Raw genomic sequence first — 16,465 nt, 5'->3', positions numbered from 1 at the left:
AAGTCCATAACATCCTCCAGTTTTTGTATCTGGCTTGGTTTTTTGATGTGTTGCTCATATAACTGTAAGCCCTCCTTGTCAAATTTTCGAAGGAGTAGGTGAGCAAATATTTCATCGTTTTCATTGTTATGTTTGCCTATTGTCGATGTGATGATGTAAATACATTCCTTTGCTGCATCGTGAAGCTTTTTAACATTAGAAGGTGATGTAGCGTTCATCATTGGCATGTCCAGCAAGTAATTCAATTGCGTGGAGAAGTTGATTCTTTTATTTTCGTACCTTCTGACGAGAGTCTTCCATGCTTCATTATAGTTTGCCGAAGATCCTTGTATTAGGCTAGCAATAGAAGTTCGAGCATCACCGGTTATACACGATCGCAAGTGATTTAATTTCACAGAATCTGGCACATTATTCTTATTGTGAACCAAATCTATGAAGAGGTCGGAAAATATCTTCCACTCTTCAATTTTTCCATCGAATTTAGGCAGTTCAATTTTTGGACTTTGTGTTAATATATTTGCATATGGATCAGATTTTATGCTCTCATGTTTTTCTTCCAACTTGAAAAGAAGTAATTTCAGATCTTCTTCCAACTCGATTATATAATTTTCTTCTCTGAATTCCTCTTCTTGTATTGGATTCATCTTAGACAGCTCAACTTGCAGTCGGTCATTCCACCGTTTCAATTTTCCAATCCATATGTTTTTTGTATGAGGATGGGAAATTGCCTCAAGTTTCGCCTCGTCTATTGTTTTTTTTAAACTTTCCATTATTGTACGTAATTTCGTTAAATCTATTTGAGTTTCATGATTTGTTATTGTTTTCATCATGATCTCATTCATTTGTTTTTGCTGCAAGTCTAGTCCAGTGGCTAGCTGCTGATTAACAGTTTTTATTTCTGCTATTTTGCTAGCTAACATTGCTTCGCTTATGCCTTGTTCTACACTGTCCAGATCTTTGTTTTTCAGCAAATTTTGAATTTTCTGAAAGTAGTTCTCTGCTCCTTTCATCCATTGTTCTTTAAAATAGGGAACATCAATAACACCAAGCTTATGAAGTAGCTTGTCATTTTCCTTGAATGCTTGAAGATTCTTTTCAGCATAGACAAGAATTTCTTGGTTTTTGCTGCGTGTTGTTACACTTTCTCCATCTTTTAATAACTTTTCCAGGTTTTTTAATATTTCAACCTGTTTTTCAATTACTTTTAAATGCTCTGATGACATTGTTGAATTTGTTTTTTTTTTTTTACTTGTTATGATTTTTCACTGAATATGATTTTTTTTTACTTGTCAGTATTTGTAGCTCTGACAACGCTAATTTTCACTTTATATATTTTTTGGTACTTGTCAGTATTTGTAGCTCTGACAACGCTAATTTTACTTTATCAGTATTTGTAGCTCTGATAACGCTAAACTTCACTCGTTCGTTTATTAAAAATCTCTTACCACTGGTGGGGGAAAATTTTTAATATAGCTCGAAGGACCAAATGATTGAGTAAAACTCGGTTGTAAGTCGAATGAATACTAATTTTATTTCACTACGTTCCTACTATATATATACAATTTTCTAGTCTTATCTTCTATTCTTAATGTCTATGTTCTTATCTATCTATTCTTACTTATGTAATTTATCTGTAGATAACCGTCAGTGTATGCTTAGGGTAATCTGTCTTATCTTTATTTCACATACACATTGGGTTATCTATAGATTTGTTATGTTCATAATGTTTGAACATAGTTTCTGATACTAATCTTTGATATCAATATTAGCGTGTTAATATTTTTCAAAGTAACGTTTCAAATCAGTAATTTTAATTGATTTAAACCATGTACATGTACATGTCTTGATGAGCGTATATTGTATAACTTTCACTTAAATTTTATTTTAATGATTTTTTCTTTTATACCTTGTCACCACTCACTTTCAAAATAAAATCATTTCTATTAAAGGTGCAGCAAAATTTAAAAACCACTTTATTTTAATGGATCTGCAGAATGGCATGTGTGTCAAATGCACTTTATTGAAAATAATTCAATTTAAACTTATCCATCATCATCATATTCCTTTATTTGGAATTTGTTGAAAATAAATTGAAATTTATTGATGCATTTTGCATTTGAAGTTTATGTTTTGATTTTGTGTATGTTCAAGATCTCCACCTCAAAAATAATATTCAGTTGTTTACTTTACAAACTATACAATTATGTTTGTTTTGAAATTAATCAAAACAAAACTGATTAAATTTCATAGAATGCATGGGGAAGACATTTGTTTTAAGTTAAGGACAAAAACACTTCTTAGTATCAATAATAACAAACAGAGAATAATTTTGAGAACGCTGATGGCGTCATTGTAACATAATAAATACCATGAGCGTAAATGAGCATTGCATAGAGATGAACAGCAACCTTAAACTTGCATCTACGACGACAAGTGAAGATCTCACATCTAGTACGTAAACAAATGGTCAAATGAAGACGGACACGCACACTAAGGGCGAGAGATAAACACAAACAACTCTGAAACAGAATGCCGAGACACTTGAAAATACATGGGATACATTACCTATGAAGGAAGGATGCTATAAAGGATTTTTCTCTTATAAAAAAAAAAAAATGTTACACATACGCCACAGTGAAAATCCTACCATATTTTTCTTGAACTAACTGCTTACGAAAAACTCCCAAGAATAAACACAAACAGTATTGTTTTCTTCCTGATACGAAACCACTGTAGATTAAAAATTTGCATAAAATCTATAATATAGATCATATAACAGAAATATCTCGAAAACGCAAGCTGATTGAAATCATTCTGATTTCGGATTCGAGTTCACCCATGACCTGCAGGAAAAAATATTGTTATGTTCCTGAAAAAAAAACCACTGTTAGCTAGGGAAATGCTTAAAAAGTAGCGAAAAATCGATTATTGAGATTTTATAACGGGAATATCTCGAAAACTCGAGTATTCGAGTTTAACACCCCAAAAATCTTCGGAAAAATTCATCAAACTTAATAAAAAATCTTTTTGAACCGTGAAATTTATTGAAAACAATCATGAAAAAAGCAAAAATCAAACTTTTTTCTTCCATTACCCTTATATCTATTTTTTTTATATGACAACCTATAATATAATACATATCATATGAAAGGTTATTATTTTAGCTCAAAATATTTACTTCAATCATGTCTGTCTGGCATTTACAGAAAAAGTTAGAATTTTTAAAAGCCAACTATTTAAAAATTTCAAACTTAGATCACAGTACCTACTTTCTACACTGGTGGCACGGGTCGTTTGAACGCGACACTACTCGAAGTGTCTTGCACTCCATATGTTTTGATGCAGAAATGTTCCTTGGGATCTAAATAGTAAGAAAAAAGCTTTTTAAAATTTTCTATCGAGCTATTCGTTTTTTATGAGCTTAATAAGTTATGAAAAAACGTACTTTTACGTACTTTTTCACACGTTTTTGTTAATAACTCTGTTAATAATAATGGTAGAAACTCAAATAATGGCTCTATTTTTAGAAAAAATATCCCTCTTTTTAACGGCATTTCAATCAAATTAGTGGCATTTTTAGATCTTCAGATATTCGAATCTAAGTCCGTTAATTTTGTCTGCCCAATTCGATTTCTCTATATGTTATGTCATCTTGCGTGATAATTTTTTATAATTACATTTGTAGCGGTTTCTTAAAGAACTAAGTTTCTTCTTTTAAAATCCGTTCAAATCATTTCGATATCGCTTTTCTTCTCCGAGAAATCCTAAAATCAATTCAACATGTTTGGTGAATATTCTCTATGAAAAAAAAATCTTATGTTCGTTTGGGTTTCATGGCAAATCGCAAATAATTTTTGCATTCCTTTAAGTTTTTTGGTAAGTTTATGGGTAAGAAAATTTTTGACTAACCAAAAAACTTAAAGGAATGCAAAAAATCACCACTTTTCCTAACCTAACCCTAACCTACACTATTTAATGATTGATTTTTTAAAAATCCCTTATCAATATTCTCCTTTAGGTTATAACCTTTCAAATAAGCTATATTTTTGTATGTCTAATAGTTTATTTTGAATTGCAAACTATGCCAAACTGCTAAAAATTTCAGTGGAACGGGAGAAAATGGTGTTACTTTTTCGTCGATTTATAAGACCTTATCACGTAAAATACATATATAACTCATACGCCACAGTGACCAACACATTCTTCGATATTTTGCTTGAATTTGCTGCAAGGAAAAACAACCTCCCAAGAAATTTTTAGAGAACATTTAGTAGAGAAAAAAACACCCTTTTACCCTTTATCTATGACCAATTTTTTATAATAGGGAAAAGGATATAAAGAATTTATTTTTAAAATATTTTTTTTTTTATTCATGGCATTATTTGTTTTTAATTTTAATGATAATTTTAATTTTAATTTAATAAATATTTTGACACATTTAAGATATTCCTAAACAAAAGTTTTTGATTCCAAAATGTTTTCTATCCAAAATTTTCTTCTCTTGTAGACATCTTCTTGAAGAACTCATTAAAAATTATAATTCAATCCACCGCTGGAAAACTTGACATGTGAAACCTGGTTTGATGGCGAGTATTGAATTCCCAATTGACTAGCTTCGGTGGTTTCAGCAGTATTTTCAGCTGGAGCAGCTGATGTTGTTGCAGCACGTTGTGCAGCAGCAGTTGGCTGAGGTTGCTGGTTATATTGAGATTGATGAAGTTGTTGCAATTGTTGTTGTTGCTGTTGAGGTGTAATAGCTTCAGCTTGGTTGTAATATTGAGATTGTTGTTGCTGTTGTTGCAAGTAGGCAGCATATTGTTGTGCTGTCAAATATTGTTGCTGATCTTGAGGCTGTTGAGCTTCAGGCTGAGCCTGGGGCTGAGCGTAAGCGGGTTGTTGATATTGTGGTTGGTATTGTTGACCAAAAGCACCTTGATATTGCGGTTGATATTGCTGGGGTTGATATTGTTGTGGCTGATATTGTTGCTGTTGTGGTGCAGCAGCTTGTTGCTGAGGATAGTATGTTGTTGTAGCAGCTTGTTGAGCTGGTTGATATTGAGCAGGTTGCTGTTGGAATCCATTGTAAGCTTGTGGTGATGCAGCAAACTAGAATAGAAAAAAAAGTTATACATTTTGTTACGTTTTATTGCATGACATATAATTAAGAAGGTAATTAAAAAATACTTTTCAATGTGCAATAGAATGAAAAAAAAATTCAACAAACAAAAATTGATAATTGGATAAATGTTCATTGTTTGATGGTCAATAAATATTACGACGACATACATGCAAACCTTATCACATCAAGATTTTGCAATTAGTTACCTTTTTTTTTTTTTTTTTTTTTTTTTGAAACAGGAAACTAAATGCGATTGAACACAAATGTTTCAGAACGATGTTATACAGAACAGTGAAATTCCGTGGAAGTAGTATATATAGAACGTACTAAATGGAATATTGGATTAGTTTGGAATATAGAATAATTTTAAAAAGTGAACTTGACAAGAGCTAATTAATGGAGTTACGTGCAATATGGAATAAAATTTTCGTGATCTTTGGATTACTGACGGTGTTTGTTAAATCTGTTCCAATGGACATGGATGTAGGTTGGTTTTTGTGTGTTTAAATTTTGTGTTGTTTTAGTGTACCTACAATGTGGTTAACGAAGCTCAAAACAATTCTGTGAAATACCTATACATGCGGTTTTTAATTAAACAAATAAACCTATCTTCTGAAAACTGTCTGTGAAATATAGAATTTTTTAATGCTGAGAGGAGTATTTTTGTATAAGAAGAAAACTTCTTTAGTTTTCATACAAATAGTTTTTCAAAAACTTTAGACCATTTTTTTTGAAAATTTAGTTAAAAGATTTATTTCTGTATGCCTCAGAATGTAAAAAAAGAAGAAATATTTAAAGAGTTTTTTTTTCGAATTAAAAAAAAATTTATGACTTTGTGACATGTATGAATTGCCCTTTTATGCTATTAAACAGCTCGGGTGCTTCAATTGAAGAACGCCGTTTGGTTCTAAAACGACGGATTTCAGCGCTGGTTAAAAAAAAATTGTCTACCTGTGTATCTAATTTTATTAATAAATATAAATGCTATAGAAGAGTAACTAAAGCTAAAAAAATGACAATATTAGGGAACCCGGCCGAACAGCTCTGATTTTGATGATCTTTTTTTTTCAAACGTCGGTAATTAAAAATACTTTAGGGTTTATAGATTAAAATTTACCGCTGTTGCCGTTTTGATTTTTTAAATTTATTTGAACATTTTTGTGAACAAAAAAAAAAAAAATTCCAAAAATTTTGCTTAAATTTCATTTATTTACTAATGCTAAAAGATTGTCTAGGCAATTAAAGGAAAACAATTATATAGGAACGAAGGACAATCTTCCCTCGTTTAGTCGATAAATGCAATTTTCTCACAAATTGACTTCAAACACAAAAAAGAAATATTTGAACACAACGGCAACACCTACAATATCTAAATATACATTTTTAAAAAGCTAGAAGCTTACCCATATTCGTAAAAATTAAAATTAAGTAAATTGAGGAAAGCGGTTTTGAAAAAATGGTAATTAAAGTCAGAGTTTTGAAAAAAAAGTTATTGAACAAATGTTAAAATGATCTTTTAAAACTTTTTCGTCACATAAAATGCATTTATTTTTCAATTTTTTAAGGCTACATTTTTTATTATTTGAAATTATAAAATATTTATATATATATAAAATATATCAATATGTATTACAATTTATGAAAAAAATAAAAAGTATTTCATTTTCGAAGAACTTTTTTTAATAGAAGTTTTGAAAAAAAATTAACAATTTTTTCGGCCGGGTTCCCTAATAATTTGCTTTAGTTACTCCACTACTAGTGCAATTTCAAAACTATGTATTTTTCTTTTCCAAAAATTTTTTTCTGAGATTTTTTAAACTATTTTTTGGTAAAATAATGCTTTAATATTTTTTTTTTTTTAATTTCTTACTAAAAAACCTTTCCCAGGTTTAATACTATTATACGAATAAAAACTTAAAAAAAAATCCTAAATTTGCACCGTTTTCGGGCACCAAGGGGTCAGTTCCTTGAACCTGCAAATTTGGTTTTGCACAATTTGTATCTGTCCTATTAACACATCAAATAATCAGAGCATATTTTTTGACGACTGAAAACATTGAAAGATGAAAACATTTTTAAAGATTGAAAATTTGTATTTTGAGATAATATTATTATTTGTTATGTTTTTTTTTCTTCATTTAATCTTGTCATTAATGACACTGTATTTGTAACACTCAAAAACTACTCCGACGAAAATCCATCACGTTTTGTAGAGCTTGTCGAATGCTTCAATAATTACGAATTACGATTACGACAAGGTAGCTAATTAAGATTTATAGGGGCAAACAAGATTTATAGGGGCAATTCATGAGTTTTAAACCGATTTAAGTACTGTTATATTCAGATCTTTCCAACGATTTATTTTCATAAGCTTTACAGTTTTAAAAATATTGATTTTTTTTTCCACATTCTTTACTTTGACATTGTTTTAATGAATTTACCTAACTTAAAACATGTTTTTTAATGAATATTATTAGTAAACGAAGCTAAATTTTTGCCAATGAATGAAGACAAAAAAAAACGTTTTTTGTGATTAAGTCCAAGATTTGGAGGTGTTTCACAGACCGTTTTGTGATAGGTCTCCGCTTGCATATATTTTGCGTGTCATACAACTATCACAAGTCAACAACGTTTCTGGTGCCGAGACTAAGATGTACTTTTCTAAAGGTTTTTGGTGTGCTGAACTCGAATCTGAAGTCAAAAACATTCTATCAGCTCCCGTTTTTGAAATATTACTATTAGAAGATGCAAACATAACTACTTTTGAGGTTATGCTTTTATGTGAAGACATTTTTTTTTAAATACAATTTATTACGGTTTCTGTAAGAACTATTTTCCTTCTTTCAAGATTTTTTTAAAATCTTTTCGATATTTTTTTTATTGTTCGAGATATCGTCAGTTTTATGGCTTATTTTGTAATGTATACCATTTTCATCTCATTTTTTGATAAATTAAGCCAAAGACACTAACTTCATTTCAAGATATCTCGCGCAATAAAAAAAAAATTGCAAAGATTTAAACGGGTCTTAAAAGAACGAAAATAGAAACCGTTATGATTTATATTTAAAAAAAATTTCTTCAAATTAAGGCATAGCACCAAAAGTAGTAAAAAAACCGTTTTTTTTTGCATTTTCTAACAAAAATATTTCAAAAACGTGAACTGCTAGAATATTTTTGACTTTGGATTCGAGTTCAGCACACCGGAAACCTTCAGAAAAGTATATTTTGGTTCATGTGTTGAAAATCTTGTTAACTTCAAAATAAGTCAAAACACGATTTTTTTTAACTTTCAAACGGTAATATTTCAAAAACGGGAGCTGATAGAATATTTCTGACTTCAGATCAGCACATCAAAAAACTATAGAAAAGTATATTTAAGTGCCCGCACCAAAAAATTAAATTTTGTAGACCAGTGAATTGACCTAATGGTCTTCAAATTATATTGCTTTTCAAATTATGATTAGCAGTCAATTTTGAATTCATCACTTTTTTTAAAGAAATTTCATAAAGTAATGTAAGAAATATAACATCAGTTTTTATGATTAATTAAACACGGTTTAAAATGGTCTTTTACACAAAACCAAGTAAAAAAAAAATAATTTTTTATAGGTACAGGTACATTTAAAAATTTTCTAACATATTCAAATAAAAATTGGTCTGCCGTTTTCAAGAAAATATTATAAAACATATAGAAACGAACGTGCGACAAAATTCATCATACATTTTTTTTTTTTTTTTTTGAAAAATCAATTTTTTGAAAACGGTTGTAGGTAATTAATTTTTTTCAAAATATTTTTCCTTATGTATTTCCGTCTCTACTGAATGCTTATTTTATATTTATCTTTTTATTTTTAGTCAATCACAAATGGAATACAAATGGGTGCAATGGCTGGCATCGGAATGGCAATGGATTTAGCAGAAAAAGCTAAAGCTCAAGGAAGTATGGATGAAAAAATAAGTTTGGGCCCATTACAATATGAAAAGAAGTTTGACGGTCAAATGGGATTAATAAACAATGATGATGATTCTGAGGAAGATCGTAGAAGAAAACGTAGGTCGGTTGCAGAAGAAAATGCATCTGATCATTTGCGTTCAAAGAGATCGCCATGTTTCCGAAGACGTCAACAAACAACAGCTGCACCAGCTGCTGGTGGCGGAGGGGCTGGTGGTGGTGGAGGAGCAGGCGGTACTGGCGGTACTGGCGGTACTGGGGGAGAGGCAGCTGGCACTGGTACTGGAGGCGGAGCTCCTGGAGCTGGTGGAGCAGGTGGCGACGGTGGTGCCGGAGGCACAGGTGCTGGTGGTAATCCAGTTGTTCCTCGTCGGCGTAAACGTTGCGCCGAAAATCCATCTGATCAATTTCGTTCTAAACGATCACCATGTGGCTCATATCAAGCAACAACACCCTCACCAGCTGAAGAAGGGGCTGCTGGTGGGGAAGGAGAAAATGGTACTGGTGGAGCAGGTGGTGCAGGGGGCGCAGGTGGCGCAGGTGGAGCCGGTGAAGGCGGTAGTAATCCAGATGATGCTCTGCGGCGAAAACGTTCTCCTGATTACGATGATAACGAAGATGTTATTCCTAATCGAAATACTTTAACCGAAGGGATAGAAGGATTTGGTGAGAAGATTAAACAGATCATGAAGAGCATGCTCGACGCTATGATGAATGCAGTGGAAGGTATTAAGCAACGAATTTTTAATAATACAGATAATCAAAACATGTAATAAAGTTGGTCTTTGTGAAAGATTAAATATGTTTGTGACACTTAATAAATGGCTCCTTTTTATATTGCACAAAAAAAAAAAAAAAAATGATCGGATATTCCTTACATTTTTTTTTCAATTAGCATGATGGAAGAAACTCTAAAAACTTTAACAGCATTTAAATTAAAAATATATTTAAACAAAATGGAAAAGTAAAGAAAATAAAAAAAAAATACAAAGGAAAAGGAGTTTAAGCTTACACGAGCTTTCATGGTAAAAGAATACAAAATGAGTTCAAAGGAAATTAAATTACTTCGCTCAAAGAACACAATAAAAGGACTGTTGATTGCAACGGAAAATGCATTCTTTTTCATTCTTTGTGAAAATGAAAGAATCAAACAAAAAGTTCCTCTGTATTTTGAATCCTTAAATAACCAAAAAAATGTCGTCCTTTTTTTGGGAAGAAAGTTGAATAGATTTTAGATTATGCTTATTTTTCTACAGGCTCACTGCTCTTAAAGGTTTTTTCATCCAATTACTCTAATAAAAAAATATTTTAAATTTTATCTTGAAAATATGTTTAAAAAAGATTATTAAATCACCGGCATTAAAAGGATAAAAAAGAAATTTGGAGATATCCCTGTCTGGAAAGGTATTAAAAAACAAAAAATGGCTGGGTACTTTAAACAAATTTCATAAAAGCTTCCTTTTACTTAGAAACATCCACAAAATTTCGGACACATTAAAAAGAAGACATTTCATTTTTGTGCTTCCTCAATTTAATAACTCAGGAAATTCCTTGCTGATTACAAACAACATCAGAATATTATAACCCATGAAAAATTATAAGACCCTATAAAATATTTTTAAAAATGAAAGAAAAATTATTACAAAGAAGTTATTAGCTGTGTGGGTTGTGACAGTGTTACACAGTGAAAATTTAATATGGCAGAAGGAAAATAATCGAATAGCACCAAGTTGCATTGCTCATAGGTATATTAGTTATTTACAATTTTTATTTGATTTTTGTTTAAATTATTGAATTTAAGATGGTAGGTATATGGGTCTACCTTTTAATTGAAAATTTTTATATATTTTTACTTCCAGCATTTTTTAAATGAAAATAATTAAAGCAGTAATTTTAATTTTTTAAAGAATAATCGTAATTTTTGTAGATTTTTATAAAAAAAAAAAAAAAAAAAATTGGCTTTTGCCAACGTTTTTGAATGATGAATTTTCGTTCTTTTTAAGAAAATTATTACCAGTCTTCATTAAAACGTTTTAAAATGAACTCGAAGGCTTTTAATTTTTTTAAAATTCTAGAAGGAATTAGGTTTAGAAAATGGCTCAAAGTTTGAATTAATTTTAATTTAAAATTATATTTTAAACAAACAAAATCGCGAAAATTAAAATCTACTTTAAAGAGTTTATCTTCTTCTTGTTTTGAATTTTCTGTAATTTGGTTTAAAAGTAGTTCTATGACTAAAAAAAAAACTAAATTCGCAAACTTTCATAAAGGAATAGGTGGGTACTTTATTCCCATAACAAATTTACCAAAAAATATACAAAATTTACTTATTAAATTATTAAAACACATTTTTAAAATAAAATTATGTTATGTATTGAAAAAATTTAAACAAACTTTCACCAAAAATTGGTGTCCGATTCTGAGATTCATGAAAATTCATAGAACCTTTTTCAAAAAAAAAAAAAAAAAAAATAATAATAATTGAAAAATTCAATTCTTTTTTGTTTTTTTTTTTTTTAATTTCAAAATCCCTTGAGTCATTATTGAAAAAAAATTCTTTTCACTTTTCAGTGCTCGATTAAAATCAATAAGAAAATTAAGAAATATTTTGACAGTCTGTGTTTATGTTTTTATTATTTTTTTTTTTTTTTGAATAATAACAAAAATGAATTAAAAAATTTTGTATTGCAAACTGAAAAAAAAAACAAATTTTATAGCTTAAAAAAATTTTCTGCATTGAAACAAAAATTCACTACAAAATGTGAGCATAAAATATTTTTTGTTTGATATTCATAGAACTTGGTACTTGGCTATATATAATAGTTGAAATAGGTCAAATAGCCTAAATTGTAATAAATTCCACAAATATTTAAAGAAAAAATTTGCATTGATTTTTTTTCAATGCAGAACTCATTTTATTTGCTTTTTTTTTTTTTACAAAATATTTTTATTTGCAATACAAATTTTATTTTCAATGCAAATTTTTCAGTTGCAATAACATTTTTTGTTTAATGCAAAAGTTTTTTATTTGCAACAAATATTTTTTTTTTAATGAAAATATTTTTCACTTAGAATTAATATTTTTTTTTATTCCAAATGCATTTTTTTCAACTGATATTTTCACAACTTTGGTGTTAAATAAAAGACACTACTGAAGTAGCACGAACTTGCTCATAGAACGTTTTTAATGTAGTTTTCAAATTAAAAGTTTTATTGAAAATATTATGAACAGCGACGAAAATAATGAAGAAATACTTTAAAATAATAACTAAAATAAATACAAATAAAATAAAAATTTAAAATAAATAAATAAATACATAATAATTATAAATTGATTTTTTAAGGAGCTTCAATAATTTTTAAAAATATTTTAAATGTTTTCATAACTGATTCAATAAAGTTTCAAATTATTTTGACCACAAAAACTTTAAATATTTAGAACTGTTTATTGAAAAGATTGTAATTATTTAAATTTACAATTTTTTTAACATAAAAAAATAAATTGGAATGTCATTTTTAAGAAAATATTAATCGGCACTTAATACGAAATTTAAAAAAAAGGAACCCGTTTTCCAACAAAAAAAAAAAATAATTAGAAAAAAATTAACTATTTTTTTAAAAGTCAAAAAATGTGATTTTTGGCAATTCTATAAAATATTAGAATTACATAGGTACTTTTTTGGCATTCTCTATCATCGTTATGTCATGTCTTTTGTAAGTAAAAAGTTCAAAAAACTGTAATACTTTTTGAAAAATTTATTAAAAAAAAAAATCAAAACTAGATGAAAGACTGTTCGGGTTCATGGTTTCTGTTGTAAATGAAACATTTTTACCAAATTTCATTGGTGTAACAATTTTTTCCTAGTTTTTGTGGTATTAATTTAGAATTTCATCATTTCTTAAAAAAAAACACCTTTTCACTCAAAATAATTTTGTACACTTTATAGATTCTTAATTCTTATACCAACCAAAACATTTACACCAAGTTTTAAAAATTTATACAATTTAAGTAAGCTGTTATTATACCTTCCTCACACACAACTTAACCCATCAAAAAAACACCCTTTCACCAAAAATAATTTTAAGAACTATGGTAATCCTTTGTCGCTGCTTTATCTAAAACCTTCATTCCAAATTTCATCAGTGTAGCATGTTTTTCCCATGGGTTTCGGTTATATTTTACCTGTTGAAGTCAAAAAACAAGCACCCTTGTTTTCCATCGGCTATAACTTCTCTTAGAGCAATCGTATTGACTTTATTTTTATGTCATTAGATTCAGCATCAAAAAATACCTTGAAAACATGTGTCATATGATGATATTCGACAAACAATTTTTTTTAGTATATTTTTGACCTTCACCCCCTCCCTCTTTGTCATGTTAATACTTAACTTTCCTAAAGAACCTTTAGAACCCTTATAGGAAGTAGTTATGGAAACTATCGAATAAAAACTATCAAACTATCGATAGTTGTAAAATATTCATTTATTCGATAGTTTTAAATCATTCATTCATTCATTCATTTAGTTACAATTTTCATTCGAATAGTTTTTTTATTCGAATAGATTTTTTTTGTACGATAGTTTTTTCATTCCAATAGTTTTTATTCGATTGTTTTTATTCGATAGTTTTATTCGATAGTTTGTATTCGAATGAATAAATGAATGAATGAATAAATGAACTATTCGATAGTTCAAATCATTCAGTTACTAACTATTGATAGTTCAAATCATTCGATAGTTCCCATCACTAATAGGAGGTTACGTGAAGTACATTTTAAGATTGTGGGAAAATTCTAAGAACCAGAGCCAGCGTTTCATTTTAATAGATACAAATAATAACTAACTTGGGCAGGGCATTCAATAAACTCTATCTTCCTCCTGTCAATACCCATTTCCAATAAAACAAACACCATTCTATTCCGAGTAATCACTTGTTGCAAATATTCCTTAGTCAAAATGTATCCCTATCACTTAATGAATATGGATTGGGCTTAAATCTAAAATACCCCTATTCCTTTTGCAATATTCCCTCAATTAATTTTGACTAATTTCTCAATAAGGTAAAATGTAAATAATACCTGTGGCTGTTGAACTTGAGGTTGCTGAGCTAATTGCTGTTGTTGTTGTTGTGGTTGTTGTTGGTTTAGCTGTTGCGCGGCAGCGGCAGCTTGCTGACGTTGTCCACCATAATAACGAGTAAACGACTGCTGTAAGCCTGGAGCTTTCAAAGTAAACGAATTGGTATTTGCATCAGTGTGGAAGGCCAATTGTGCAGCTGATGGTTTCCATGTGATGGCGGCAAGAACGACCAAGGTCGTCATTAAAAGTGTAGATGGCTTGGAGAACATTTTATATGTTTGTTTATGACAAATATCCTTTTGGTTCAAGGGCAATAAGGAGATTTCAATTTGAAAGAAAATAAAAACAAAACTTTTTTTATCAGCCACAAATCACACAAAAAAAAAAAACAAACGAAATCACAGAAGAAAAAGTATAAAAGAGTTTATTGTGTCGTGAACTTAAGCTAATCACGTTTAAATGGTATCTGACTTTGATCACCTTCGTCCAAGTGGGTTTTATATTATTTCTTCGTTAACTAGACAATTAGCCTGGTTGTCGTCGTCGGAGTTGGTAGCCAGACTTATATGCCCCCTCCGATAACCAAATACCCTTCCCTCTTTCAGTCTTCGAAATGTATTATTATTTGTTTTCATACCTTACCTTACCCATCCACCCACCGTTCTTCGTTTTGTTGGGTATTGGCCTTTTGTTTTATTCATGGCGGGTTGTCAACTTTATGTGGGCCAGAAAAAGAAGTAACAAGAAGTAAGTACTTCGAAGCCAAAGAAGATTAAAAAAAAAAAGTGTAATGCCTAATAAAAATTAACCGCGTAATCCAGTGATTTTTTTTTTTTCACTTTCGATTTCATTTTATTACTCTACACTCTTTTTTTTTTTGTTTTAATTGGATTTTCATCATTCAGCACATAGAATGGCGTAATAGTTGTCAGGCGGACATACGAAAAAGGTTGGTTTATAAAATATTGCATATTATATGCGATGGTATGATATTGTTTTTTGGAAATATTGGAGAAATGTACCATATTAAATTTATTTACCTTAGTCATTCATATTTTAACCAAAAAAATAGTAAGAGTGAAGGAAATAATCATCTTTACAAATTACACAGGAGAAAAAAGAACATCTTAAAATAAGCAGATTCCACATTAAATTAAACGGATTTCTACGTGTTTTTTTTTTTTTTTTGCAAAATGTCCTCCGGCTTAAATTAAGCGGAAAAATCTTCTCTATTTCATGAATGTGCAAATTTAAAAAAATCTACTTAATCTAAGCGGAAAATCATTTTATTTTTATGTGGAAACATTTTAATTCAATAGAAAAACTGGCAGCCACTAGTCGATCGAGCTTACAACAGTTGAGTCACTAGGCGAGTGTTTCACCGTTGGAAATTAGCATGATAAACTCCAACTAAAGCTATTTTCTGACTGATTTTCGCATTTAAATGAAATGAATTTCAACTTAAAATTAACAGAATTTTAGCGAATTCCAATTTTTTTGTATTGTTTTAAGAGTTTAGGATTTAAGTTGGACATCATCTTATTTCAAGGTTAACTTTTTTTCTCCGTGTATTGTATATGTATATTATAAAAAAAAAGTCATATTAAAATCGTTTTTAAAGGAAAACAAGAAATTAGCTTTCATAAATTGGTTCGAACAAAAAAAAAAAAAAAGAAAAACAATATTGCGAAGAAATCTGAAAAAACCCGCAAAGTTGCACTAACTTACAGTTCAAGTTGCTTAAATTTTTAAAACCTTTTATATGTATAAAAAATTGTTAAATGTAAATTAAAAAAAAAATTAAAACATAAAATTAATATTTCAATCTAAACAAACAATTAGGTATGTAGGTACAAAATTTGAGTTGAAAAAATTTACAAAACATGACTTTTTATATTAAAATGCATCTTTAGAAAAAATTACAATATTTCAAAAAAAAAAAAATTGTGTTGAAAAATTGAATAAAAAAAAATAAGAGATTTGCTACCAAAATCGTTAGAGGTGTATTGATAGGTGGGAGCATTGATCTGAATAGAAAGATTGGTACCTTAAATCTGAACAAATAAATAAGAAACATAGGATTAGCTTTTCTGGCTCATTTCAGCTTAGTTGTTTAAGTGCAATGAATCAAAACCTTTTTTAAAAAATCGATTTTTTTTAGCAATTTTTTGACAAAATAAATTCTTACTCAAATAAAAGATCAAAATCTTTTGAACCCCCAAATTTTAAATTTTTTATATGTGTAGTTTGATACCTTGCAAAGATAATGACATACTTTCCTTAAAAATCGATGGATCAGTTAGTTAATTATAAAA

At 29.1% G+C, this 16,465-nt stretch overlaps 2 protein-coding genes across 2 annotated transcripts; one reads left to right on the top strand and one right to left on the bottom strand.

The window, feature by feature from the left end:
• Positions 1-4,407: 4,407 nt before the first annotated feature.
• LOC129910737 (putative uncharacterized protein DDB_G0271606) lies at positions 4,408-14,520 on the bottom strand. Its single transcript, XM_055988230.1, has 2 exons — positions 14,150-14,520; positions 4,408-5,106 (listed from the first exon to the last, which is right to left on the bottom strand). The coding sequence occupies exons 1-2, from the start codon at positions 14,417-14,419 to the stop codon at positions 4,528-4,530; spliced, it is 849 nt and encodes a 282-aa protein (XP_055844205.1). The 5' UTR covers positions 14,420-14,520; the 3' UTR covers positions 4,408-4,527.
• Positions 5,475-9,908, top strand: LOC129910736 (circumsporozoite protein-like). Its single transcript, XM_055988229.1, has 2 exons — positions 5,475-5,602; positions 8,975-9,908. Exons 1-2 carry the CDS (start codon positions 5,516-5,518, stop codon positions 9,842-9,844), a joined length of 957 nt encoding a protein of 318 aa, XP_055844204.1. The 5' UTR covers positions 5,475-5,515; the 3' UTR covers positions 9,845-9,908.
• Positions 14,521-16,465: the final 1,945 nt, after the last annotated feature.

Source organism: Episyrphus balteatus, chromosome 2 (genome assembly GCF_945859705.1).
Source record: "Episyrphus balteatus chromosome 2, idEpiBalt1.1, whole genome shotgun sequence".
Classification (NCBI taxonomy): domain Eukaryota; kingdom Metazoa; phylum Arthropoda; class Insecta; order Diptera; family Syrphidae; genus Episyrphus; species Episyrphus balteatus.
This window is presented reverse-complemented; position numbering and strand designations above follow the sequence as displayed.

What these genes read in the sequence shown, in the direction of transcription:
- LOC129910736 (XM_055988229.1), top strand. Translation starts at nt 5,516, where the DNA reads ATGGAGTTACGTGCAATATGGAATAAAATTTTCGTGATCTTTGGATTA. An exon ending in CTGTTCCAATGGACATGGAT is followed by an intron (nt 5,603 to 8,974) that starts GTAGGTTGGTTT and finishes TTTTATTTTTAG; the next exon opens with TCAATCACAAATGGAATACA.
- LOC129910737 (XM_055988230.1), bottom strand. Translation starts at nt 14,419, where the DNA reads ATGTTCTCCAAGCCATCTACACTTTTAATGACGACCTTGGTCGTTCTT. An exon ending in CTCAAGTTCAACAGCCACAG is followed by an intron (nt 5,107 to 14,149) that starts GTATTATTTACA and finishes TTTCTATTCTAG; the next exon opens with TTTGCTGCATCACCACAAGC.